This window comes from Netta rufina (assembly GCF_964035555.1).
Source record: "Netta rufina genome assembly, chromosome: 18".
NCBI lineage: Eukaryota > Metazoa > Chordata > Aves > Anseriformes > Anatidae > Netta > Netta rufina.
In genome coordinates, this window is record NC_140142.1 from 3,680,994 (window position 1) to 3,707,137 (window position 26,144).

The 26,144-nt window shown below is 50.5% G+C and overlaps 1 protein-coding gene across 1 annotated transcript; it reads left to right on the forward strand.

The window, feature by feature from the left end:
* Positions 1 to 15,630: 15,630 nt before the first annotated feature.
* LOC311216224 (uncharacterized protein) lies at positions 15,631 to 22,133 on the forward strand (the record flags this gene model as incomplete). The annotated part of the gene is made up of 4 exons (XM_084297771.1): positions 15,631 to 16,538; positions 20,809 to 20,859; positions 20,952 to 21,092; positions 21,176 to 22,133. The coding sequence occupies 4 exons, from the start codon at positions 15,631 to 15,633 to the stop codon at positions 22,131 to 22,133; spliced, it is 2,058 nt and encodes a 685-aa protein (XP_084153897.1).
* Positions 22,134 to 26,144: the final 4,011 nt, after the last annotated feature.

Below are 26,144 nucleotides of genomic sequence, written 5' to 3' on the forward strand. Positions count from 1 at the left end.
ACAGGATTTTGTCTAAAGAAACCTCTAGACATTTACAAGGAGAGGAGCCCAGTCCTGAACGAGAGGGAGAGTAACGCCACACATCAGAGCAGACTGGGACACTGCTGAGTACACAGGACAAGGAGGGCCTGGGCACCATGAGGGATTCCATACAAGCAGTGGTGCCTGCTCAGCAGGAACCAGGCCAACTTCACACAGAGCTGCCTTACGAGGAGCATGGCCACCAAAAAGATCTGAGTTATCAGACTCAGCTCAGATCCGGTATGACACCACAAGGACAAGTGTCTACAACTACCAGTAAAGAGGTACAGGTCTGGGATTCTCTAGGCCATCCTGGTTAGGAGAGGAGCAAGGGCTATGACAAGGTTCCAAGTCCCAGCAGGACCCAGGTCTTTGTGCCCATGGCTATGGCTGTTGTCTCTGCCACTGACACAGATTAGGAGACAGCTGATCGTTAAAGCACCAGGGCCTCATTGCCTCCTCATCCCCTCCCATGAACCATGCAGGGGTCGTACCATTCTCCTGCACTTGGCCATGCACATCCCCATCTCCTGCGACCACCGCCTCCACACCCCCATGTACTTCTTCCTCCTCAACCTCGCCCTCCTTGACCTGGGTTTCATCTCCACCACTCTGCCCAAAGCCATGGCCAATGCCCTCTGGGACACCAGGGCCATCTCCTATCAAGGATGTGCTGCACAGGTCTTCTTTTTTGTCTTCTTGGCTGGAGCAGAGTTTTCCCTTCTCACCATCATGGCCTATGACCGCTACATTGCCATCTGCAAGCCCCTGCACTACGGGAGCCTCGTGGGCAGCAGAGCTTGTGCCCAGATGGCAGCAGCTGCCTGGGGCAGTGGTTTTCTCAATGCTGTCCTGCACACGGCCACTACATTTTCCCTGCCCCTCTGCCAAGGCAATGCTGTGGACCAGTTCTTCTGTGAAATCCCCCACATCCTCAAGCTCTCCTGCTCAGATGCCTATCTCAGGGAAATTGGCATCCTTGTGTTTAGTGTTTCTTTAGCATTTGTTTGTTTTGTTTTCATTGTGCTGTCCTATTTTCAGACCTTCAGGGCAGTGCTGAGGATGCCCTCTGAACAGGGCCGGCACAAAGCCTTTTCCACGTGCCTCCCTCACCTGGCCATGGTCTTCCTCTTTCTCAGCACTTCCATGTTTGCCTACCTGAAGCCCGCTTCCATCTCTTCCCCATCTCTGGACTTGGTGGTGTCACTTTTGTAGTCAGTGGTACCTCCAGCAGTGAACCCCCTCACTTACAGCATGAGGAACCAGGAACTCAAGGTTGCAGTGAGGAAATTGTTTCTATATGTGCTTCTTAAGCATCAGTGTTGTTAACATTATTGTGATTTGTATCATACCATTTTTATACTTAGTATTATTATCATATAATAATAATAATAATAATCCTCTAAACACTACCATTCTATTTGAGAAACTGAGATGAGAGATTTTCATATCATTTTTTGTTTTTGTTATTTTCATAATTTTTGATATTGCTTTAATTTATTTAGTAATTTTTTTACTTTGACTACATCTTCCATTTAACCTACTGAACTAGGCTTCCTTTGTAGGTATAGACAATAAAGAAGACAGAATAAATTCAATGGTCTCAGTATCCCTCTCTTCCCATCCCCTCTGGAGCTGGGGGAGCAGCCCCAGCATGCAGGAGGGGCTCAGGGCCAAGAGCCCAGCTGCCACATGCAGGAGCAGCCCTGGTGGCCCTCGGGGCTGCCCCTCAGTGCCCGCTGGGCTCTGCCTGTGTGCTGCCTTCGGGTCGGGTCTGCTGCTTCCCTGGAGCCATGGCCATGGCCAGCAGCAGGACATGGCCTTTTCACTGCTGCTCCCTTTGGCTTCCACATTGTTCTCTTGTGCTCTTGTATCTGTTAGTCTTGAGCTCTCATATGCCTCGATGACAGTCCTGTTTTCTCTGCAGGGCATCCTGATCCCTGCAGACAGCAGGAGGTACTGCACAGCCCTGGGTCACAGCCACCTTCCTGCTAGCACCACAGTAACAAAAGGGGCTGCTGAAGGCAAACCCAGGAGCCTGGACACCAAGGGGCTGTTCTCTGCTCTTCTCTATTCTGGGGGTTCTTCATGGAGTGAAAGACACAGGCTGAAAGTCCCAGGGTGGCCCCTGAGGAAACAAGGGCAGCACTAAGAGCTTCCATTATGACAGAACTTGCCTAAGGAGATGACAACTGATCTTAAATATATCTGCATGGGACTGCACCCCCTGCAGCGGGGCAGATGGCAGATTCCAGCCTGGAGAGGAATCTGGAGCTTCCAGGAGATGTCAGGTAATCTGCAGGGACTAGGTCCTCAGATGAAGTGATTAGAACCTCATAAAATGAGTGACCATCCAAAAAAAGGTCTGTTAAAGGAAAAGGGGAATCTGAGGAGTCCATGGGCTAAAGGAGGGCTCTGCAATGCCACAAGAGGTGGTGAAGAGCCAGCAGACAAAGGCCCATAAGACTGAAGAGTAATTGAGGATAACCATTTTGAAGTGTTATGGGCGAGGTCTGGTGCAGGTCTCACCTGCCTTTTGTGCCCTTAGAGACACCCCATGGCCCTGCCCAGCACTGCCCTGTGCTGCTGAGCCATCAGGGCATGTGGAAAGGGGCTCAGCAGCAGAGATCCCCAGGGACGTAGGTCTGCTGCCCAGCCTGAGCAGCACAGGCAAAGGGGAGACCCCCGGGTGTCCCAGGGGACCACAGCCCCTGGCTCTCACAGCAGCACCACCAGCTTGGGGCCCTGAGGGAGCACAGGGAAAAAAGCAGCAATGGCCAGCCAGGCTAGCACAGACACACTGCCCTGGACAAGGCTGTCTGGGAGCAGGAATGGCCCTGGGGAAGAGCAGGGCAGCATTGCTGGGCCTGCACTGATGGGTAAAGGGCAAAAGGAAAACTCTTTGTGCAGGCCCCTGCTCGGGGCAGGCTGCTCTGTGGCTGGGCCAGGCCTCTTGTGCTGGCCTGGGGAGCGGGGCTGGCCCTGCGGGGAACAGGCACTGTGTGCTGGGGATCTGCCAGGCAGGAGAGCAGGGCTCCTGCAGCTTCACGGACTTCTATCTCCTTGCACCATAAAGAGCCTCCTCCTTGCTCACCTCCACCAGAAACTACACATGCATAAGCTGTCTGCTTCTTCCTCCTCTGAAGGGAGAGGAGGAAATTCATCTAGAGAGAGAGGGGAATGAACATATAAACTCACAGAGAGATAGACACATAACGAAGGGAAAGGAAATGGAAAATAAAAGAAAAAGAAATTCCTACCCCAAACATGAGGAATATGTAGTAACTTCGCTATTCCCATAAGCAGACCACTGTGCTGCCAGTCTCTGAGAAACCGATACCTTGTCTTGGAAAGATGACCCCAATATATACTGCTGAGCACCATGTTATGTCCCATGTGGCCTGACCAGAGCTCAAGTGCTCAGTCTGGTGTGAGTACACAGAGGAGAGCTCTGCAGCCCCAGGGCACGCAGCAGCCCCGACAAAAGGGCACTTCTGTCTCTGCAGTTGATAGGGCAGCAGCAGGAACGTGTCACACAAAGGGACTGGGAGGTCACTAGTGTCTGGAGGTGGCAGGTCAGCCTTGACTTCTCCCTGGGAGCTGCACTTTTGGGCTGACAGCTGGCAGTGGCCCTGCTAGGCCAGCAGAAGGCACCTGCTTGGCATGCTGACTGGGGGATCCCCTCTGCCTCCAGAGCCAGGAGGACCCAGGCAGAAAGAAGGCCCCAACATGGGTTGTCCTGTCCCTTCTGCTTGAGTCCATGAGTGGGCAGCAGGAGGCACAAGGCTTGGCTGTATCTAGCCAAGAAGCTGCAAGGCCAGCACCAGACCCATGGCTTGGAAGGTGCTGGTGAGTATCTATGATGTGACTTTAGCTTCGTTTTTCAAGGAACAGCTGGTGAGGGTTGATGAGACATTGGTGAAATGATGGAAATGCTGGGATGAGAGCAAGGTGGTGAATAGAGATGGGTGTCTGCAGACTTCCAGGAAACAGGACAAAGTGTGGGACAGCATAGGAAAGCGTGCAGAGGAAAAGACAGAGGTTGCTGGTAAAAAGGGAAGGCTCCAACAGTCCTGAGCTTTGGCTACAGCTTTTGAGAAAACAAGATATAGTCATTGCAGTGCAGCCGCTTTGCTTCCTTGCAACCCTGTGCAGAGGCAGGGTGGTGTCATACCAGTTTTCCTCTTGTGGCGTCACACTGCCCACCACATTCATCAGACCTCCAGGAAAAGTCCTGAGCCGGACAGGGGGGTGCAGGATCTCTCCTCGCAGTGGCTGGGGTCAGGCCTTGGGCCTTGTCTTCACCAAAATCAACCAAGACTTCTCTCAGCACAGTGCTTTGCCTGTCTAATCATGGCCTCCAATTATCTGCCCTAAGCAGTCCCTGGGGAGGCTTTGTTAGTAACAGCTCTCAGTGGGGCCCATTAATACTCCAAGTCACTTCAGCTTTTCCTTTTGAGTTTGCTTTTTTGCTCAGTTGCATCATTCTCCGCTCAGTACCCAAGTTTCATTGACTCAGCACCAAAATACACCATGGAACTCATTAAAACACAGAAACTCCTAAGGAGCCATGTCTCTCCCAACATTTTCTTCAAGTCTTCAAGACTTGATCAGCTAATTGGAGAGCTTTCATGTTGTAGTTAAGGGGGAAGATTTCAAGGAGCATCTAATAAAAATCTTTCTTCATTTTAAAGGCTGAATTTTGTTCTGTTTCAGTTTAGAGCATCATTCTCCTGGTTATATTGGTCTAGGGTTTCTCCTTTAAAGCCCTGTTTAGGTGGGAAGAGCAGGGGTTTTCCTATTTCAAAACAAACAACAGGAAATCATGCTCCAATTTTCAAAAAAAAAAAAAAAAAAAAGTTCAAGTTCCTTATTTTGTTGCCTCCCGTGATGTTTACCTTCCCAAAAGGATGACTGTACATGATGTATTTTACAGTGATTAATAGGAAATTTTAAGTAATTGTGTTAATATTAATCCATATCATACTAATTCAATGATAAACGAGGAGGGTCTTACTAAGGAAACCATTAGACAGACTGCTGAGAGATGGGCGACCTTGAACTCACTGAAACTCCAAGCAGCAACTGGGTCACTGAGAGTGGTCTGAATGATTAAACGGTAAGAGGAGGGCAAACCAGGAGAATGATGGGAAGTGCATAGGTCCAGACAGGCAGCTGGAAAGGGGAAATTCAGCAGGGTCTATGTAATCAAGATGAGTTTTGTGCCTGGAAGATGAGAGAGGGAGCACACCATGATAGAAAAGCAATGCCAATGCAACTACAGGTGAACACCAGTATTTCTTCTCCTGGGATGAATATACATCCTGAAAAATCACATTTTTTCATGATAGAAATAACACTTCACATGAGACATTTTACAGAAAGGATTGAGTCTTTTGAGCTGATGAGTTGTTGCTTTATTATTCAAGTACTGAAAAAAATACTGGGTATTCTGGCAGAGCTTTGCTGTCTGACCATAAGCAACCAGGGAAAATCTCCAGTGGCCCTGTTGTGTTTGAGGCACTTGCCTGGACTGGCAGATGTCAGAAAAGACCTGCAGGATGCCAGAGCCCTTTAGGAAAATCAGGTGGAGCCAAGTGGAGTTCCCAGGGCACCTCCACTGCCAGCAGTGGTCTTTGTCCCTGTAACTGCAGCCCAGCCCAGCACAGCAACACCCCTTCAAAGACAAACCTCTTCTTCAGTGGGTTCCTTGGATTGACCTAGATTTGAAATGGCCACTGGAAACCTGAGATACTCTCCCTTACTTAAACTAGACACTTGAACATCTGTTGATGACCTTCCTGGGTCATCTTTAGCAAACTCAGGCTGAAAAACTCAAGTATAGCATGCTTCAAATGGCTGAGGCAGAACACATCAGCTTGCCCCACTTTGGAAATGGCCCCCGTCCAACTAACATTTTGAAAGCAACAAATATGGAATGACCCTGCAGGTCAATGTGCAGAGTAAGGGAAAGTCACACATATTGTGCTGGAGTAGCAGAAGGCAAAAAGCATTGCATTGTGCCTCAGAATAATCAAGGAGACCTAATCCAGTTCATCCATGAGGAAAAGCAGAGAGAAGGATGTTGAGTTTGGCCTAACATGAAGAAGGATGTGCACCACTGCTGAAGGAACCAGCATTTGTGCCATCACCCATGTGAATTACACAAGCACCAGCACGCCTAATGGTAATCTGTCCGCCCCGGCTTGGTATTCCCACAGGGCAGTGGAAAGGGAGCCGACAGCCAAGGGACACATCTGAGTGTGGAAGGTGGGGTCCAGCAGAGACAAGGAGTCAAACCCGGGGCCAGGCGGGTGGCAGAGCCCCATACCCCATGCAGGGGCTGGCTGGGGGTCCCCTCTGCTGCAGCCAGCGCATGCAGAGTGGCAAGAGGAGGGCTCCCTGCACATCACAGGGCACAGCCTGGCCCTGCGGGGGCTCTTCCTGACATCCCTGCAGCTCCTGGCAGGCTGCGGTCAGGTGTCCCTCAGCCTTCCCTCCTGTGCTCCCAGGGCACATGGCTGCCTCCTGCCCAGCTCACTGCCCACCATGAACATCCAACACAGCTACTTCCCAGTGTTAGAAATGGCTCAATCTTCAAAACAGGATTAAATAAAAAAATAGGATTTATTAAAAGAATAGAGGTAAGCAAACAGTGCTGGGTGCACCGGGAGTCTCTGCTCCACCAGGACGCACACCAGTTACATCAAGTAGCTGATTTTTATGCTCCTAGACTAATACATATTCATTACTACTTATAAAAATCCAGATTATTATAATTAGCTTCCGGGGTCCAGTCCCGGAGCATGTGCATCAGTCTCCGGTGGTCCCTCTGGGGGTCTCTAGGGGTCTTTCATGCTGAAGGCTCGTAGTCTTCCTCTCCAAGTTTTTTTTCTCGTCCTTCCCCTTTGTACTCCCTTGGCACCGTATCAAGTTTATAGAACATCCCCTGCAGGTCTTGTCTCCCAGCCGTCCTTCAGCTTCTTTTTTCTTCTTCTTCTTAGTCTCTTGGCCACCTGGCCAGATATCAGAGGCCTGCATAGTATCCCATAACAGTCACTAGTTGTTATCAGTTGTTCTGAAACTCCCAGACATCAAAGACTTCATACAAACACAAATAGCTTTCTTATTGACACTTCACCAGTAATTAAAACATTCCTCACCAGCCATTCACAGGGACAGTCACACCTATAGCAGTGTTAAGTTAATCTTGAAGAAGACAAAAAAAAAGGCTGTAACTGTTAGACATAGAAGTCCGGAATAACAAAGGCAAACAGGTTCATAAATTTGAGGAGTATTTTCTGAAGACTTGATAAATTGACTAGAATGAGGGGGAGACTGGGACACACTGCATCTGTGGTTCAAGAATTAAATTGCCAGTGCAGGGCCCAGAGGCAGACAGGACTGTTCTTTATGGATACGAATTGTTAAAACATTCCTCACAATCCCTTATCTTCTTTTTAATATCAACAATTTGTGTCTCTTCTGTCATTAATAACTGGATTTCATCAGTCCGTTCTTGGAGGGTCCAATTCTTAAACATCATAATTGACATATCCCCTTCCTTTTTTAATGAAGTTATTACCAATGTACTATTTATCACCCGGTGTATTAATAACGTAAGGCAAGGTATCATACAAGGGATATACAATAACATAATTACACCACATGACAATAAAAATAACACTCTTTTAACCCATGGTCCACCAGGCAGCCATGAAAATAAATCCCATTCCATATCCTTCCAGGTTTGTGTTTGCTCGCTCACCTCCCCCCCCTCCTTCTCTGGGATGGGAGAGAGAAATGGGAAAGTGAAGCCTGTGAGTTGAGATAAAAACAAGAAAATAATAACAATAATAATAACAATAATGATGATAATAGTACTACTAGTAATAATGTGTACGAAACAAGTGATGCACAATGCAATTGCTCACCACCTGCTGTCCGATGCCCAACCTAACCCCGAGCAGTCCGGCCCTCCTCCCAGTCTGCCTGCTGACAGGACAGTGAGAAGCTGAATTTGGCTTGGTCCTTGGCTTGGTGTAAGCACTGCTCTGTAACAATTAAAAACAATTTAAACATCAGCATATTATTAACATTCTTCTCATCCTAAACCAGAACATAACATTCTATCAGCTACTAGGAAGAAACACCCTTTTTATCAATCTTTAAACAGCAATTACTAAAGCTAAATTTTCCACAGACTTCTCCTTCTTGTGCTAGTAAATAATCCAAAGCTAGGCAATTTTGATACAAAGCAGTTCTCATCTTTATAACTATTTCTATTACAGCTAATAACCTAATTATTCTATTAAGTATATATACTGGGGTCCTATAGCCCCAGGATCTGTCTTCTGCTCACGTAGCTGGATCATAGTAGGCAAAAGCCTTCAGTCAAGGAGTTAGGCCCGCTTTCAGGGTCAATTCAGGCTTGTGTTACCGTTCGGCCTGTCAGGGTGATCCAGCTCCTGTAAAACGAATCACAATTTTATATAGGTTTAAAAAAAAGAGTTTTTTTATGTTATTTTCTCGGGACAACCTGATCTTAGTGTGGGAGAAGTCCGGTCGAGGCCCTCTCACTCGGCAGTCAATACCCATAGGGGTTGCCTCCCTCGGTAGACCATACACACCGCAGTGGAGGGTCCTGCCCCGGGCTTGCCTTCTCTCTTTTCTCCCTTTAGGCTTATCCCCTTTATTTGGCATCCTTAATTCATGCAGAGCCTCGTTGCCAGAACATTAGTTCTTCCTTAGTTTGAGTTTCAGTTTCCCAGGAGCGGACTCAACCCTCCAAGTTTCAGTAGTTACTGGTCCTTTTATTCTGGATGCGTGGGTCCCTTTCTGCAGTTCTCACAGCTGTTTCAGTAGTCAGTAAAACAAGGTACAGTCCCTCACATCGGGGGTTCAGTGATTCTTCCCTCCCATGGCTGCTTGTTGAAACACTTTCTTTTTTATCTTCTGACAAGTTAAGCAATGGTTATGTAATTTGCTTTGCCGTATGGCCCTTTCCAGGTTCCTGTAGCAGGATTCATCTGATAGCCTTTCAGGTTGATACCGATTTGACTACAGATACCAGGGTTTTGGCATTCATCACTATCTCCACAGTTTCCCAGCTGGACAGTCACATTCATTTATGTTGCATTCCTTCAGGGGCTCATTACCCCAGTCCTTGCAGTCTCTCTGCTGGTTAAACACTTTATTGATATCTATGCATTCTCCACTTCTGCACTTGAATTTGCCAGGTCCCAGGCACTGAATAACATTGTTACAGTTTGCTTCATCAGTGCCATCCAGACAGTCTCTCACACCACTGCACTGCCTACTCCCATGGACACAGTTCCCATCTTCACATCTGAACTGGTCTGGCCTGCAGGTCCAGGAAGGGCAGTTAATTTCATCACTTCCATCCTTACAATAAGGATCTCTGTCACATTGCCACAATTCTCTTCATCTTCTCCACTGTCACAGTCTTTTTCACCATCACATTTCCATGACACTGTTCTCATATGACACAGCTCAGCACTTTCGTCAGACCCATCTTCACAATCCGGGTCCCCATCACACTGCCATCTGTTTGGCACACACTGACCACTGTTGCACACAAAGTCAGATTCAGCACACATCTTCTTCACACAAGCACTCTCATCACTGCCATCTGAGCAGTCTTCACATTTTACTCTAGCACCGTCGGCAGCAGTGCACAGTCAGGTGAAGGCGAGCAGCAGGCAGAGCGCCCCGCACCGTCACCTGTGCCACTTATACTACTCCTATTACCCATGCTGTTAGTGTCAGTGGCATCCTCCTTTTCTTTTTGCCACTGACCATTCACCACAACTGGATGAGACACATGATTACTAGTTAGGAAAGAGAGTGTAACGTCTGCTATATGGCTGCAGGCAGTGCCAGCTGCAACCTTAGAAGCTGTTTGTGAAAGAGCCTGCTGGTGGTCATTTGGAAGTGTAATTTGCGTCTCTGCACTCCTGCACTACAATAGAGCTAAACCGTCATTAGTAATCCGTAGAACGTGGCAACCCCACGGAATGTTATCCAGAAACATAGTTATAACACCGATCTGGGGACGAATAGTCTTTTTTGCATTGCAAGATAAACCTCTTATAAAAAGAATGCCAGAGAGAAGCAGCACAGCCGCCGCTGCCTCCATGGTGTCGTGGTTTAACCTGGCTGGCAGCTAAACACCACGCAGCCGTTCGCTCACCCTTCCCCCTCCCTCTCTGGGACGGGGGAGAGAAATGGAAAGTGAAGCCCGTGAGTTGAGATAAAGACAGTTTAATAAGACAGGAAAATAATAATAACAAAATAATAATAACAATATTAACAATAATGTTACAATGGTGATAATAGGAAAATAATAATAATATGTACAAACAAGTGATGCACAATGCAATTGCTCACCACCCGCTGACCCATGACCAGCCTAACCCCGAGCAGTCCGGCCCCCTCCCCCCGGCTAACCACCCCTATGTATTGTTTAGCCTGACGTCAGATGGTATGGAATACCCCTTTGGCTAGTTTGGGTCACCTGTCCTGGGTCTGTCCCCTCCCAGCTCTTACTGCACCCCCAGCCTGCCTGTTGGCAGGACAGAGCGAAAGGCTGAGATGTCCTTGGCTTGGTATAAGCACTGCTCTGCAACAATTAAAACATCGGGGTGTTATCAGCACTCTTCTCATCCTAAGCCAAAACACAGCATTCCACCAGCTACTAGGAAGGAAATTAATTCTGTTCTAACTGAAACCAGGACAGGGGCCTACCAGGTACTTTGGAAGAGTGAATCTCACAGCCTACAGTGCAAAGCACATGTCTTCTGCTGGCCTGTCACAGGCACTGGCAGATGTGAGCCTAATGGCAGAGATCTCAGCCAGGACTCAAGGGATGACCTGTCGGCTACTTCAGAAAGAACTCAACTCACAATCCTCTTTATGGACATTCACTTAGGACTGGATTAGGAATTTCTGAAGCATGACTGACCTCATACCTACAAAACACCCTGTTTTTGGCCCAGGACCTGCCCATCTACAAGTAATTTGGCTGTGATTCTTGCAGCACTGCTGATGGGCACCCAGCCTCTCTGATGCTCAGGAGCCAGTTCCATGCCAGTCCTGTAAGGTACTCAGGCAGGAGAGACCTTGCAGGCAACGCTCCAACCGCATGCCTGTTGGTGGTCTCTGAGCTCCTTGCTCAGAGTGCTCAGAGCAAAGATCACACTCACATCCAGAAGCTGTGTATCTGCAACTGGCCTAGAAGACACTCAGTGGAAGCCCCAGTCCCAGCCCCAGCCCCAGTCCCAGCTCCGGCCCCAGCCCCAGCCCCAGCCCCAGGTGGCGGTGCTTCTCTGCATAGGGAGGGGTCCAGGGTTCCAGGGGCTAGGGGGCACTCTGCAGGGCTGTGCTGGGCAGGCTGGGAGGCAGACCCAGCTCGTGGGGTCACTGCCATTGCCCCAGGGCTGCAAGGAATCACTCGCCAGGCTCCTTTGATGGGGCTGCTGCGTGCCCTGGGGCTGCAGAGCTCTCCTCTGCCTGCTCACACCAGATTGAGCACTTGAGCTCTGCTCAGTCCACATAGGACAGGCTCATGCTCTGCAGACTCTATTCACTGCTGTCCCCTGGGCTCACACAGCCCTGACAGAGGAGTCTTGCGAGTGATTTTTTGGAGCCATAGGGCAATGGCAGTGATATTTCTATGTTTCTCACAAACTTCACAAAATTGTTTCTCCTAGCCCTCCCCACTGCCCAGCACTGTCTCTCAGGTGGCACTCAGTGGCCCTTCAGAAGGGCCTTTGGGCTTCCTCAATTGTCCTGGTGCTTATTAGCACTTTCCTGGCTCTTTCCAGAGCTTCTTGTCCATTGTGGGGACACTGATTCTGGCTGGGACAGAGTTCCTCAGCAGATCAGCCCCTGTGGTGCTGTTTTTGATATGTGACCAGAGCACCGTTGGTTGCCCACGGCTGTAGTCGCTGTTCCTGTGCAGTGTTTGCACAGCATCAAGGCTTTCTCTGCTTCTCACTCTGCCCCACCATCGAGTCGGCTTCCACTAGACCAGGTAGCTCAAAGCCCCATCCAACCTAGCCTTGAATACTTCCAGGGATAGGGCATCCACGGCTTCCCTGGGCAGCCTGTTCCGCTGCCTTACCACCCTCTAAGTCAAGAACTTCTTTCTAATAGCTAATCTAAATCTACCCTCTTTCAGTTTAAAACCATTACCTCTCGTCCTATCATGACACTGATGAAGAGTCCCTCCCCAGCTGTAGGCCCCCTATTGGTACTGGAAGGGCTCTTTAAGGTCTCCCCAGAGCCTTCTCTTGTCCAGGCTGAACAAACCCATCTTCCTCAGCATGTTCCTAGGAAAAGTGCTGCAGCCCATTGATTGTCCTCATGGCCCTCCTCTGGACTCCTTCTAACAGATACACATCCTTATTGGGGCCCCAGAGCTGAGCACAGTACTCGAGCTGTGGCCTCACAAGCCCTCCTAACAGATCAACATTCACTCCAAACTTGGTGTCATCTGCAAACTTACTGAGGGTGCACTCGATCCCCTCATCCACATCATTGATGGAGATATTGAAGAGACCTGGCCACAGTACGGGGCCCTGGGGGACACTAAGGACAGGCCTCCATCTGCATTTATTTGCATTTACCATGAATTTGGGCCAGTTTTTAACCCCACAAAGCGTACACCTGTCCAAGCCTTGAGCAGCCAGTTTCTCTGGAGAATGTTGTGGGAAAAGATGGAAAAGCCTTACTGCGGCCTAGGTAGAGCACATCCACAGCCTTTCCCTCATCCACTGAGAGCATCACCTTGTCACACCTTGAGATCTGATTTGCCAAGACATATTTGACCTGCCTTTGACAAACCCATGCTGGCTGGGCCTGATCACCTGTTTGTTCTGGAAGCGTTGTGTGATGGAATTCAAGATAATCTGCTCCAAGAGCTTCCCCAGGACCGAGTTCAGACTGACAGGCTTGTAGTTCCACTATCCTCCTTCCAGCCACTTTGTAGGTGAGCATCACATTTGCTAGTCACCAGCTGACTGGGAACACCTCTGATAGCCAGGACTGTTGATAAATGATGGAAGGCAGCTTGGTGAGCACTTCTGCCAGCTCCCTCAGTACCCTCGGCTATATCCCATCCAGCTCCATAGATTTGTGAACAGCCTCCATGAGGGATGCTGTACGAGTAGTGGTGCTTGCTCAAACTGGTTCAGCGAAGAGCAAGGACACTGGAAATGCTGAAAGTCCCCAACAGGACCAAAGTCTTTGTGTCCATGGTTATGGCTGCTGTCTAAGCCACTGAGGCCTAAGAGGAGACAGCTGATTGTTAAAGCACCAGAGCCTCATTGCCTCCTCGCCCCCACCCATGAAGCAGGCAGGGGTCGTACCATTTTCCTGCACTTGGCAATGCACATCCCCATCTCCTACTGCCCCACAAAGAGCCCTGACCAACCTGTCAAGGGAAAGGATCTCACTTCCCAAGCGCTTGGGGTCAAGGCCTGGCCCTTTTTCTTGGTGACACACATCCAGTTTTCCTACACCTCAGTGTCACCTTCACATTGCCTTTGTCTCCTTGTCCTCACTGCCTCCAGGGTTCTGCTCTAACGAGCTCCACGGGAGGCTGTGTCAGTGCTGGCCCTCAATGGGACACTGCAGGAAACTTGCCTCTGACTTGGACTTCTGGAGAGATGTCTTCAATTGTCTCTAAGTGACTGAGGTTTCTGGGCTCATCAGCAAAGCCCCCAGAGGGGTGATTGCAGTGCCTTGGGCTGGTGCTGTGCTGCTGAGTTGGGCCGGGCTCATGGGACAGAGAGAGCTCGTGGCAAGAGGGCCGTGGTGCAGAGAGACAGCTGTGCCCAGGAGCAGCTCCTCTGCACAGCGCAGCAGGGCTGGGGGCTCTGACCGCAGCTGGCACACAGAGAGGAGAGAAGGAGAGAGGGCTTGGAGGCACTGAGGAGCGCAACAACAGAGGGCAGCGTGTGGCAGGACACATCTGCAGGCTCCTGACACCGTGAGGCTCTGGCAGCAGGTGGGGTTGCCAGAGGGGTCTTCTACAGATGGCACATCTGATGGCTGATTGCATCTGTGAGGATGTGTCTTATTCTACCTGTAATGTGGCATAGAAGATGCTTTAGAGAATGGTATTTTTGAGGGGGAATTTTAGCAGGAAGATCAAGGCTTTGTTTATCTGAAATGGAAGACTTGCTTGGATTCTGTGCTTTCAGATTCTTGGTGTGGAAGGAAGGCAGGGTTCATGACAATGAATTGTCTGGATTTTACAGGAGACTGAGACTCCAAGAGTATTGCAGGGAGAGATCAATATGGCAGCAATTAACCTGATCAAATCCCTTCAGGCACCTCAGCCTGAAGACTGAAACAACAATGTTTGTTGTCTCCTCAGGGCTTGTCAGGTCTTCAGGAGCTGCAACCCCTGTGATGTCCTGTACTCAGGAAGCACACAGCTTGTGGGATGGGGTCTCTGAGCATGGACAGGGTGGGGATGTGGGGACAGAGAACCGGCTCCCAGCAGGGACATAGAAACAAGTAGGGACATGGGCAGGCAGTGAGAGGGAGCTGCTGCCAGAAATGCTGTGCGAGGGAGGGCTCAGGCACCTCCCTGCCATCCCCTGCAGGGCAGACGCCTTCCCTGGGACACCCCCTGCTCTCCTCTCCCTCCAGCACAGCCTCTGCCCTCAAGCCCCCGGTGTCCCCAGAAGGAGCTGCCTTATCTGCAGGCAGAGCTGCAGCACAGGAGGGTCTGCTGAGTGTCCGTCTGTCCCTCCCTGGCCTTGCCTCCCCTGGCAGCAGCACGCTGGCATTCCTCCTGGCTTCTCCAGCTGGCCGTGCTGCTGCTGGTCTTGTTTGCAGGCTGGCTGGGGATGGGGGTTTCACATGCCCATGGCGTGAGCCCTTGGTGTGCTTGGGTGGAGGGACAGGGTGAGGGGTGTGCAGATGGGCACTGTGAGCCTGGATTCCTCTGCTCTCAGCAGGATCTTTGTTCTTTTCAGTCAAACATGTGAATAGAACTTTCCTGCAGCTCTCACAATGCAGCTGAAACCACACTTGGTGGACAGACTGGCCTGAAGGAGAACACCGTGCACTAAAGTGACAGTCCCTTTTTCTCTGATAATGATCTACAAGGATTCCCTTTGAGTTCAGCACAAATAGCCAGGGTTTGTGACTTGGAAACACTCCTCAGGAGTGGTGGGACAGAGGAAACAAAAAAATCAAATCAATCAATCAATCTATCAATCAATAAATAAATAAGGCTCCACAGCTCTGCTCTGCAGTTTGGTGAACTGGGAGCGATACTGGGGCAAAGCATTTTGTGAACAAGAAGGAAGTGAAACCAACATTACCACATGTTCCTCTTCACCTCTTGCTGTAGGACAGGGCTGACTCCTGCACTGCCCACAGTAGAGCCCCCTGTTCCAACAGACACCGTCAGGCAGAATGAATCAGGATGCATGAAAGGGATCTGCCAAATGTCACAATATAGGTGATGATTTTAAATGAGAAAGAGCATTCGTTTTCCTCTGATACATTTCTTGTACTTTATTACTCTCATCCTCTTCTTTTTTCAGGATCACATCCTGAAAAAAGCAGATGTCCAACAGAAGCACCATCACTGAGTTCCTGCTGCTGGCATTCGCAGACACACGCGAGCTGCAGCTCCTGCACTTCGCGCTCTTCCTGGGCATCTACCTGGCTGCCCTCCTGGGCAACGGCCTCATACTCAGCGCCGTAGCCTGCGACCACCGCCTGCACACCCCCATGTACTTCTTCCTCCTCAACCTCGCCCTCCTGGACCTGGGCTGCATCTCCACCACTCTGCCCAAAGCCATGGCCAATGCCCTCTGGGACACCAGGGCCATCTCCTATCAAGGCTGTGCTGCCCAACTCTTTCTCTTTGCTTTCTTGGTTGGAGCAGAATATTACCTTCTCACAGTCATGGCCTACGACCGCTACGTTGCCATCTGCAAGCCCCTGCACTACGGGAGCCTCCTGGGCAGCAGAGCTTGTGCCCAGATGGCAGCAGCTGCCTGGGGCAGTGGCTTTCTCCATGCTGTCCTACACACGGCCACTACATTTTCCCTGCCCCTCTGCCACGGCAATGCTGTGGAGCAGTTCTTCTGTGAGGTCCCCCAGATCCTCAAGCTCTCCTGCTCAGCTGTCCACTTCAGGGAAGGTCAGCTTCTCATGTTTAGTGCCTCTTTAACCACTGGATGTTTTGTTTTCATTGTGTTGTCCTATGTTCAGATCTTCAGGGCAGTGCTGAGGATTCCCTCTGAGCAGGGTCGGCACAAAGCCTTTTCTATGTGCCTCCCTCACCTGGCCGTGGTCTCCCTGTTTGTCAGCACCATCATGTTTGCCCACCTGAAACCCCCCTCAATCTCTTCCCCATCCCTTGACCTGGTGATTTCATTTCTCTACTCGGTGGTGCCTCCAGCAGTGAACCCCCTCATCTACAGCATGAGGAACCAGGAGCTCAAGGATGTCTTGAGGAAACTGATGCCTTGATTTGTTTCACAATCATGACATTGCCCTTCTTCTTCTGCTTCATTTGGTTGTTTTGCTCAGGTGAGCAGCTGAGCTCCACCACAACTGCTATCTGACTCCCCAATCCCCTTCCTCAATGGTAAACAGGAAGAAAATATGAATAAAAGGGCTCAAGGGTTGAGGTAAGGACCAGGAGATTAGTTTACAGTTATCATCAAGGGAAAAACAGACTCAGCATAGGGAAATTAGTTAAATTTACTGCCTATTACTAGCAAGCTATAGGATTGAGAATCAAAGAAAACAAAATAAAAACAACTTCCCCCTATCCACCTTCTTCCACCTCCTTCCCTCGAGCATTGCAGGGGAATGGCCACTAGTGGTTGCGGTCAGTCTGTAGCACTTCGTCTCCGATGTTCCTTCACAATCACTCTCTGCCTCTGCTCCATGTGGGGTCCCTCCAACAGGATGCCGTCCTTCCCAAACTGAGCCCATGGGGGCTGCCCACAGGCAGCAGCTCTTCAGGAACTGCTCCCACATGTCTCCGTACCACAGGGTCCATCCCCCAGAAGCAAACTGCTCCAGCACGGGTACCCCACAGGCGGCAGATCCCCTCAGACCCCCTGCTCCATGTGGGCTCCTTTCCACGGGCTGCAGCTCGGGTCCAGGGCTTGCTCCTGCGGGGGTTCTCCATGGGCCGCAGCCTCCTCCAGGCCACGTCCACCTGCTCCACGAGAGGCCTCTCCACAGGCCACAGCAGAACTGCTGCTACGTGCCTGGAGCACCTCCTGCCCTCCTGCTGCACTGACCTTGGTGTCTGAAAGACTGTTTCTTACTCCTCGCTCTCCTAGCTGCTGTTGAGCAGCATTTTTTGTTTGTTTGTTTGTTTTCCCCTTTCTTTAATCTGCCCTCACAAAGGCTCAAACATCGTTTATTGGCTTGGCTCTCAGGAGCAGGTCCCCTTGGAGCTGGCTGAAACCAGCCCTTATCTCACATGGGGCATCTGGATTCTTCTCACAGAAGCCACCCCTGCAGCCCCCCAGGTAACATTGCCACGTAAACCCACTATACCCATCCCCGGAGGTGTTTGAGACCAGGTTAGAAGAGGCTCAGGGCAACCTGATCTAGTGGGTGGCATCCCTGCCCATGGCAGGGAGTCAGAACTAGAGGATTTTTAAGGTCACTTCCAACCCCAGCCACTCAATGTTTCTATGACATCCCTGCCTGTTCTTTCTAACTCAAAGCTGTGGTTGCCTGGGTTTTTGCCAAAGCCTGGGAGATCCCTCCAAACTCTTCTAGCTTCTTTTAAGTCCTGTTAATAATCCTCAGTCACCTAGGATGTCCTGGATCCAAACCTGCTTCTGTCTTTGCCAGAAGACAGAATTCCTCTGTCCCTCTATCCCAGAACTGAACTCCACATCCTCTTTCCCCTGCTCCCCTCACATCAAACCTCAAGGTCCTCACCTTCAGCAAGGCCATGCTATGCTCTTTCAGGCCTTCTTAATGCCCAGAACACACTTACTGCTCTGCACTCACCACTCTGTCTGGAGGTCCCACATGTCTTACACTCCTTCCCCTCTCCCCCTGCAGTAGTGGCACCTCACCACAGGAGATTCTATCATCTTCAAGCTCACAGGTGTTTCCAGATGGATGTAGCCCAGCCTTTGAAACACAATGCCACTGCCAGCAGTGGTCTTTATCCCCGTAACTGCATCTGTGCCCAGCACGTCAAACCCCTTCAAAGACAAAACGGGGCAAAACCCCTTCAAAAACAATCAATGCCACTCCAGCCTCTGTGAAAAGCCCTGCAGTCACTCCAACCCCTCTGACAGACCCTGCAGCTACTACAGCATCTGCAAAATGCCCTGCAGCAACTCCAGCTCTTTTTCTGGGCCCTGTGTCTGAGCCAGAAAACCAAGCTCTGTCTGTATCACTTGCTCCTCTATGCAAGAAAAACTAATGGATGTGAAAGTCAGTTAGTCAGAAGACAAGGCAGGCTTCAGAAAAGCTGGGCCATCATATGAGTAGGAGGACGAAGAGAAAGAAGTCATAAGAGCATCACGCTCTTATGACTAATCACGCGATCCCTATCCCTATGCTGCTGTGGTGCTGGGAGAAACAGCACCCCTCCCTGGAATTAGAGGGCAGGAAAGGAGATATGGTGGGTACACACTATGTGCCACCCTGTGGTTTTACCTGTGTGACCATGGAGAGCACATGAGAAAGTGGGATGGAAAATCTAGAGGCACGAGTATGTGAATGGCAAGGAAAAACAATCACTAAAAGGGGTTCTTAGAGAACTGCTGCTCCAATTTCCAGCGGGCTGTCCTGCAGACACAGTACTGAATACTATGAGCAGGACTAGAGGGGCTGTGCCTCCAGCCAGGGGGAGGAAGGGGACAGTCGGGTTTATTGGACTGTGGGGATTCGATGGCTTTGCACATCAGACCCACAGAAGTATCAGGAGCTAGTGGGCACCACTGCACAGTGAACCCTAATGCCATCAAGCTAAGAGGGTCGAACCCATTTGTATGTCTGCAGTGACAGGGGGATCCCAACTCTGAACTGTACTGGAGGCTGAAGTGTGTCTAAGTGGGAAGGAGTGGCAAAAGCACCCCATTGGCACTGGCCCAGAGACTCTGTGCATCCTTGGAAGAGACTGCTTCAGGAGAAGATAGATATTTCAGGGACCCAAAAGGGTACCGGTGGGCTTTTGGCATAGCTGCCTTGGAGACAGAGGACATTATACTGTTGTCTGCCTTGCCTTGGTCTCTCACAGGACCCTTCTGTTGTGGTGTTGATGAGGGCTGAAGGACAGCTGGTGCCAATCCCTACCACAACTGTGCACCTGAGTCAGTATAGCAGCAACCGAGTGCACTAACAGAGGCCTAGCGTGGCCTGAATGAAGTCCCGCAATGCTGAGTGCTGCCATGCCAGCAGCATGATTCAGACTGCCCTGGAAGAGGAGGAAGCTCCTGAGCACCTGCACTACATCGATGGCATTACTGGGTGGGGTGACACAGCAGAGGGAGTATTAGAGAAAGGGAAGAAAATACTCCAAATTCCTCCGAGAGCTGATTTTGCACGAAAAGAAATTAAGGTCAAGGGACATGCATAAGAGATCCCGATGCCGGCTGACCAGGGTGAGTGGGACTAATGCTCAGAGACAGGTTGAACATCGGTGAGGGGTTTCTCAACAATTGCATGGTGCATCACTTGCCTTGTACATATTATTATTAATATTATTATAGTTATTGTTATTATTAATATTTTATCTTCATTTTCTGTCTTTTAAAATTTTAAATCATTCATTATTGTCTGCGCCCTTGTGCTTGGTGACACACATCCAGTTTCTCCACACATCAGTGTCACCTTCACATTGCCTTTGACTCCTTGTCCTCACTGCCTCCAGGGTTCTGCTCTAACGAGCTCCAAGGGAGCCTGTGTCAGTGCTGGCCCTCAATGGGACACTGCAGGAAACTTGCCTCTGACTTGGACTTCAGGAGAGATGTCTTCAATTGTCTCGGAGTGCCTGAGGTTCGTGGGCTCATCAGCAAAGCCCCCAGAGGGGTGATTGCAGTGCCTTGGGCTGGTGCTGTGCTGCTGAGCTGGGCCAGGCTCGTGGGACAGAGAGAGCTCGTGGCAAGAGGGCCTTGGTGCAGAGAGACAGCTGTGCCCAGGAGCAGCTCCTCTGCACAGCGCAGCAGGGCTGGGGGCACTGCCTGCAGAGACAGAGTGCTTAAAGGCAGGCAGAAGTGGCAGGATGCACAGAGCTCACTGGGGGAGAACATTTCCCAGCCCTGAACACAGTAAATCTCTGGATGGAGGGCAATGCAGCTGCAGGTCCTGGAGGAAGGAGAAGACGGGGGTGCAGGCAGGGGTGCCCAGGGCTGTGGTGCAGAGCAGGGTCCCTGCTGTGCCCCAGGGGCTGTGTGCCAGGGCAGGGCCTGTGCTGCTTGCCAGGCTCAGCACTCAGCCTGCCTGGCAAGCTGCCCAGGGGCTTGGGCAGAAGAAGGGCAGGGCAGAAGCTGCCTGCAAAGAGAAGGCACTTTCTGCACTCTCTGCCTGCCTCTTCCTGCTCTGATTGTGGGGTAGGCTCTATATTAACAGGGTAGTGGGGCAGCCTCTATGTTATTGGCGTAGTTGGATTTGAACTGGTGACTGAGCTTCCTATTCCATTGAATTGAGACACAAACAAGTTAGTGATGCACCTGAGAATATCCCTTCTCTTCTCTCTGCTTACAGACTGCACTAGGGCTTTTCTGAGCTGTTCTTTAGGACTTGCAGACAAGGGGATGTGGTTTTTCAGCACAACCTCTGTGTGCATCCATCCCGCAGGTGAGTGCTGCAAGCAGCCAGCAGCTGGGCAGCAGGGGATGGACAGAGCAGCCCTCCCGGATGTGCCCTCTGGTTAAGGTGTGCCTCCACAGCAACGACATTAACCATTTCACTGGATTAGAGATGTCCCACTGGGGACTGATGGGCAGAAGTGGTTGCTGTGTACAGGACGCTCAGCAAGCAGAAAGCAGGACTCCAGACAAGGAGATAGACAAAGGTCCTCTTGGAAACGGGTAATGTAAGGCTTTTACTGGGAATTTTAGTCAGAGACTTTACTCATAAGAGTTTATACTTTATATTTTCTTTCATTTCGCAGGCTCTATGTCCAAAGTCAGCAAATGCCCAACATCAGCTCTGTGAGCGAGTTCCTCCTGCTGGCATTCGCAGACACGCGCGAGCTGCAGCTCCTGCACTTCACGCTCTTCCTGGGCATCTACCTGGCTGCCCTCCTGGGCAACGGCCTCATCCTCAGTGCCGTATCCTGTGACCACCGCCTCCACACCCCCATGTACTTCTTCCTCCTCAACCTCGCCCTCCTCGACCTGGGATCCATCTCCACCACTCTGCCCAAAGCCATGGCCAATGCCCTCTGGGACAACAGGGCCATCTCCTATCAAGGGTGTGCTGCCCAACTCTTTCTCTTTGCTTTCTTGGTTGGAGCAGAGTATTCCCTTCTCACTGTCATGGCCTATGACCGCTACGTTGCCATCTGCAAGCCCCTGCACTACGGGAGCCTCGTGGGCAGCAGAGCTTGTGCCCAGATGGCAGCAGCTGCCTGGGGCAGTGGCTTTCTCAGTGCTGTCCTGCACACGGCCAACACATTTTCCCTGCCCCTCTGCCAAGGCAATGCTGTGGACCAGTTCTTCTGTGAAATCCCCCAGATCCTCAAGCTCTCCTGTTCAGATGCCTACCTCAGGGAAGCTGGGGCACTTGTTCTTACTGTTTCTTTATGCTTTGGTTGTTTTGTTTTCATTGTTTTCTCCTATGTGCAGATCTTCAGGGCTGTGCTGAGGATGCCCTCTTCTCAGGGCCGGCACAAAGCCTTTTCCATGTGCCTCCCTCACCTGGCTGTGGTCTCCCTCTTTGTCAGCACTGCCATGTTTGCCTATCTGAAGCCCCCCTCCCTCTCTTCCCCATCCATGGATCTTATTGTGTCAGTTCTCTACTCAGTTGTTCCTTCATCAGTGAACCCCCTCATCTACAGCATGAGGAACCAGGAGTTCAAGGATGCAGTAAGGAAACTGTTTGGATACATGCTTCTTTGCAATCAATAATGTTTGTGAGTTCCATGATTATTTCAGGAACTGTGAGGAAAATTTTTGTTACTATATTTCTCTATAAATATTTTCTACATTTTTTTTCTTTTGATTTATATTATGTTATCCTTAACCTGCTACCTGATTTTCTTATTTCTATTTTTTCATTTATAGTGACCCAGTCATCTAATTATTGAAAGAAGCAGGTTATGTAGAGAAACATAATAAATAAAAAACAAAAACAAAACAAAACAAAAAAAACCATCAGAACTACATTTTATCAGCTGCCATCTCTTTCCATCCCCTCTGGAGTTGGGGTAGCAGCCCCAGCACACAGGAGGGGCTCAGGGCCAAGAGCCCAGCTGCTACATGGAGTTTGGGTGGGGGCTGTTGCTTCTCTGGAGCCATGGCCATGGCCAGCAGCAGGACGTGGCCTTGTCACTGCTGCTCTCTTTTGGCTTTCAGTGTGTTCTCCTGTGCTCTTTTATTCGGATAAGCTGTCAGATCTCATAGGCCTTGGTGACAGTCCTGTTCTCTCTGCAGTGGCATCCCTGTGACTGCAGACAGCAGCAGGCACTGTGCAGCCCTGGGTTACAGCTGGCCTCCCGGATAGCACCACAGTAACAGGAGGGTCTTGCTCTGGGCAAACCCAGAAGCCTGGACGCCTCTCCAAAGCTGCTGCCAGGAACATAGCCAAGAGGTTGCTCCCTGCTCTTCTGTTTTCTGGGGTTCTAGTGCCGGGTTTTTCACCTGGGGCTCAACAACCCCAAACAGAGCTACAGGCTGGGAGATGAGTAGTTGGAGAGCTGCCTGGCAGAGAAGGACATGGGAGTACTGGTTGATAGTCGGCTGAATATGGGCCAGTAGTGTGCTCAGGTGGCCAAGAAGACCAACAGCATCCTGGCTTGCATAAGAAGCAGTGTGGCCAGCAGGTCCAGGGAAGTGATTGTCCCCCTGTACTCAGTTGAGGTACTGAGAGGAGAGTGATGTAACCACTTGAGAAGCTAAAGTCAGAAGGAAAAGCTGAAGTGACTTGGAGTATTAATGGGCCCTACTGAGGGCTGTTACTAACAAAGCCTCCCCAGGGCCTTGTTAGGGCAGAAAATTGGAGGCCATGGTTACAGACAGGCAAAGCACTGTGCTGAGAAAAATCTTGGTTGGTTTTAATGAAGCTGAAGGGCCAAGGCCTGACCACGGCCACTGGGAGAGGAGACCCTGCACACCCATGTCTGGCTCAGGGCTAGTCTTGGGGTCTGTGGGATGTGGTGGGTACTGTGATGCTACTAGAAGAACTTCATTTTGACACCTCCGCAGCCCTGCACAGTGTTGCAAGGAAGCAATGCCAACTGTCAGCATGCCAAGCAGGTGCCTTCTGCTGGCCTAGCAGGGCCACTGCCAGACGTCAGCTCAAAAGTCCAGATCCCAGGGAGAAAGCAAGGCTGACCTGCCACCTCCAGACACAAGTGACCTCACAGTCCCTTTCTGTGACACGTTCCTGCTGCTGCCATATCAAGTGCAGAGACAGAAGTGACCTCACAGTCCCTGCCACAGTTATGATCCTCCTCCTGGGACAGGAGATGCTGAGGCAGAGCTGAGCTCCTCAGAGCATTCCCACCAATCTCCTCCTTGTGGCCCACAAGCTGATCAGATCAGGATGAGCAAGAGAGTAAAGATAAGGAAAAGGGGCTATGGGCTGAGTTTTGGCTTGAAGGGGTACTTTGAGGTCAGGCATAAGAGTAGTGGATTCCTGTCAGGGTGTGGAGTAGCATTTAGAATTGACAATTAATGTCAGTGATTAAAGTAGTGCAAGGGCTTTACATGACTATTTTAAGTCAGCGTTACAGCAAAATTAACATTGCCTGAATGTTCGAACCTCACAGAAATCATTAATTTCTGCTGGCCAAACTCCTTTTCCCTCCCTCAAATCTCACATCTCTCCTGGCCAGGCTTCTCCTGACTTCCCCATATCAGTCATTTTCTTAGGGGCAGCTTTCTGATGGCTTTCATGATCTCAGAGTATCTGTCTCATATCTTTTGGCTACTCCTTTCTTGAGATTGACGTGGCACCTAAGTCAGGATGGTGAAGAACACAAAGGCTGTAGGTAAACCATGCACAATGTGCCCAGCAGCTCTTGTACCACCCCAAAATTTTGTTTCCTGCCTCCAACTTTTAGATATGGAATGGCTTCTTTGCACCCAGGCTATCTTTTTCCAAACCCTCATGCATGGTTCAGTTTGCCGCAAGCGTCTTGGAGGCAGTGGCCCCCTCTGTGTCGAAAACTGAAAGCAGTCCTAAAGGATGACTTCAGGCAAAAGCTGACACCTCTGACATGACAACCCCTACCCAAGACTTATTCCACTATGGGGCCTACCAGGTACTTAGAAGGAGCCGATCTCAGAAACTACATGCACAGCAAGTGCCTTCTGCTGCCCAAACCATGGACACTGGCAGATGTGAGCCTAAAGGCACAGATCCCAGCCAGGAGTCAAGGGTGACCTGTCAGCTACTTCAGAAAGCAGTCACCTCACATGCTATTTAACAGCCATTCACTTCCTGCTGGACTTAGTGTTTCTGAGGCACCACTGAGCTTATAATGCCACACCTACAAAACACCCCCTTTTTGGGCCAGGACCTGCCCAGGTAGAAGTGATCTGGTTGTGATCCTCCAAGCTCATGGCACACCTGCTGGGCTCCCAGCCTCTCTGACACACAGGAGCCAGTTCCGTGCCAGTTCTGGGAGGTGCTAGGGCAGGAGGGACCTTGCAAGCAATGTTCCAGCCTCATGCCTGTTGGCGATCTCTCAGCTCCTAGTGCACAGTGAAGATCATGTTTTTATCCAGAAGCCATGAGACTGAAGCTGACATTCAGGGGAAGCACCCTCCAAGCCCCAGCCCCAGTCCCAGCTGGCAGTGGTGCTCTGCTGAGCGAGGGGGCTGTGGTGCCTGGGGCATGGGGACACTCTGCAGGGCCATGCTGGGCAGGCTGGGAGGCAGACCCAGCTCATGGGGTCACTGCCATTGCCCCAGGGCTGCAAGGAATCCCTCACCAGGCTTCTTTGCTGGGGCTTTTGTGTGCCCTGGGGCTGCAGAGCTCTCCTCTGCCTGCTCACACCAGATTGAGCACTTGAGCTCTGCTCAGTCCACCTCAGACAGGCTCACGCTCCGTGGGCTCCATTCACTGCTCTCTCCTGGGCTCACACAGCCCCAGAAAAGAAGTCTGGTGAGTGATTTTTTGCAGGCCTGGGGCAATGGCAGTGATATTTCCTTGTTTCTCATGGTCTTCTCACATGTCTTTCTCATAGCCTTTCCCACTGCCCAGCACTGCCTCCCAGGTGGGAATAAGCCAACCTTCAGATGGGCCTTGGTCTTCTTCAGTCTTCCTGCTGCTTATTAGGACCTTCCAGACTCCTCACAGAGCTCAGAGGGAGCCTTCTTGTCCAGTGTGTGGCCCTGCACTGGCTCTGACTGTGACGAAGTAATTCTCTGCAGAGCAGCCCCTGTGGTGCTGTGTTTTCAATATGTGAGCGTACTGGGCCTGGCTGGGATGGAGTTAACTTTTCCTGTAGAAGCCCACACAGTGCTGTGCTCTGCTTGAGTAGCTAGAACAGCACTGGTATCACGGTTGTGTTTTGTCTACTGCTGAGCAGTACTGTCATAGCATCAGGAATCCCTCTAATCCTCCCTCCCCAAAGAGCCAGCAGGCTGCGGGTGCACAAGAGACAGAGAGGGGACATCACCAGGGCAACTAACTTAAACCAGCCACAGAGATATTCCATACCATATGATGTCACACTCAGCAATAGAAGGTGGAAAATGGAAGGAGAGGGGAGAGGTGGGCTCCCGTTATGAAAACGACTGTCCTCCTCAAAATAAGCTCTATCTATTGAGGCCCTGTTTCAAGGAAGTGATCAAGCATCACTGTCACAAATAGTTTTGCTATTTTTTTTTTAAAATAACGTCTCTCAAAGGAGATGGGAATGCACTGCAGCTGAGACCTATGAATTTCTGCTTGCTTCTTTATTGTCTATA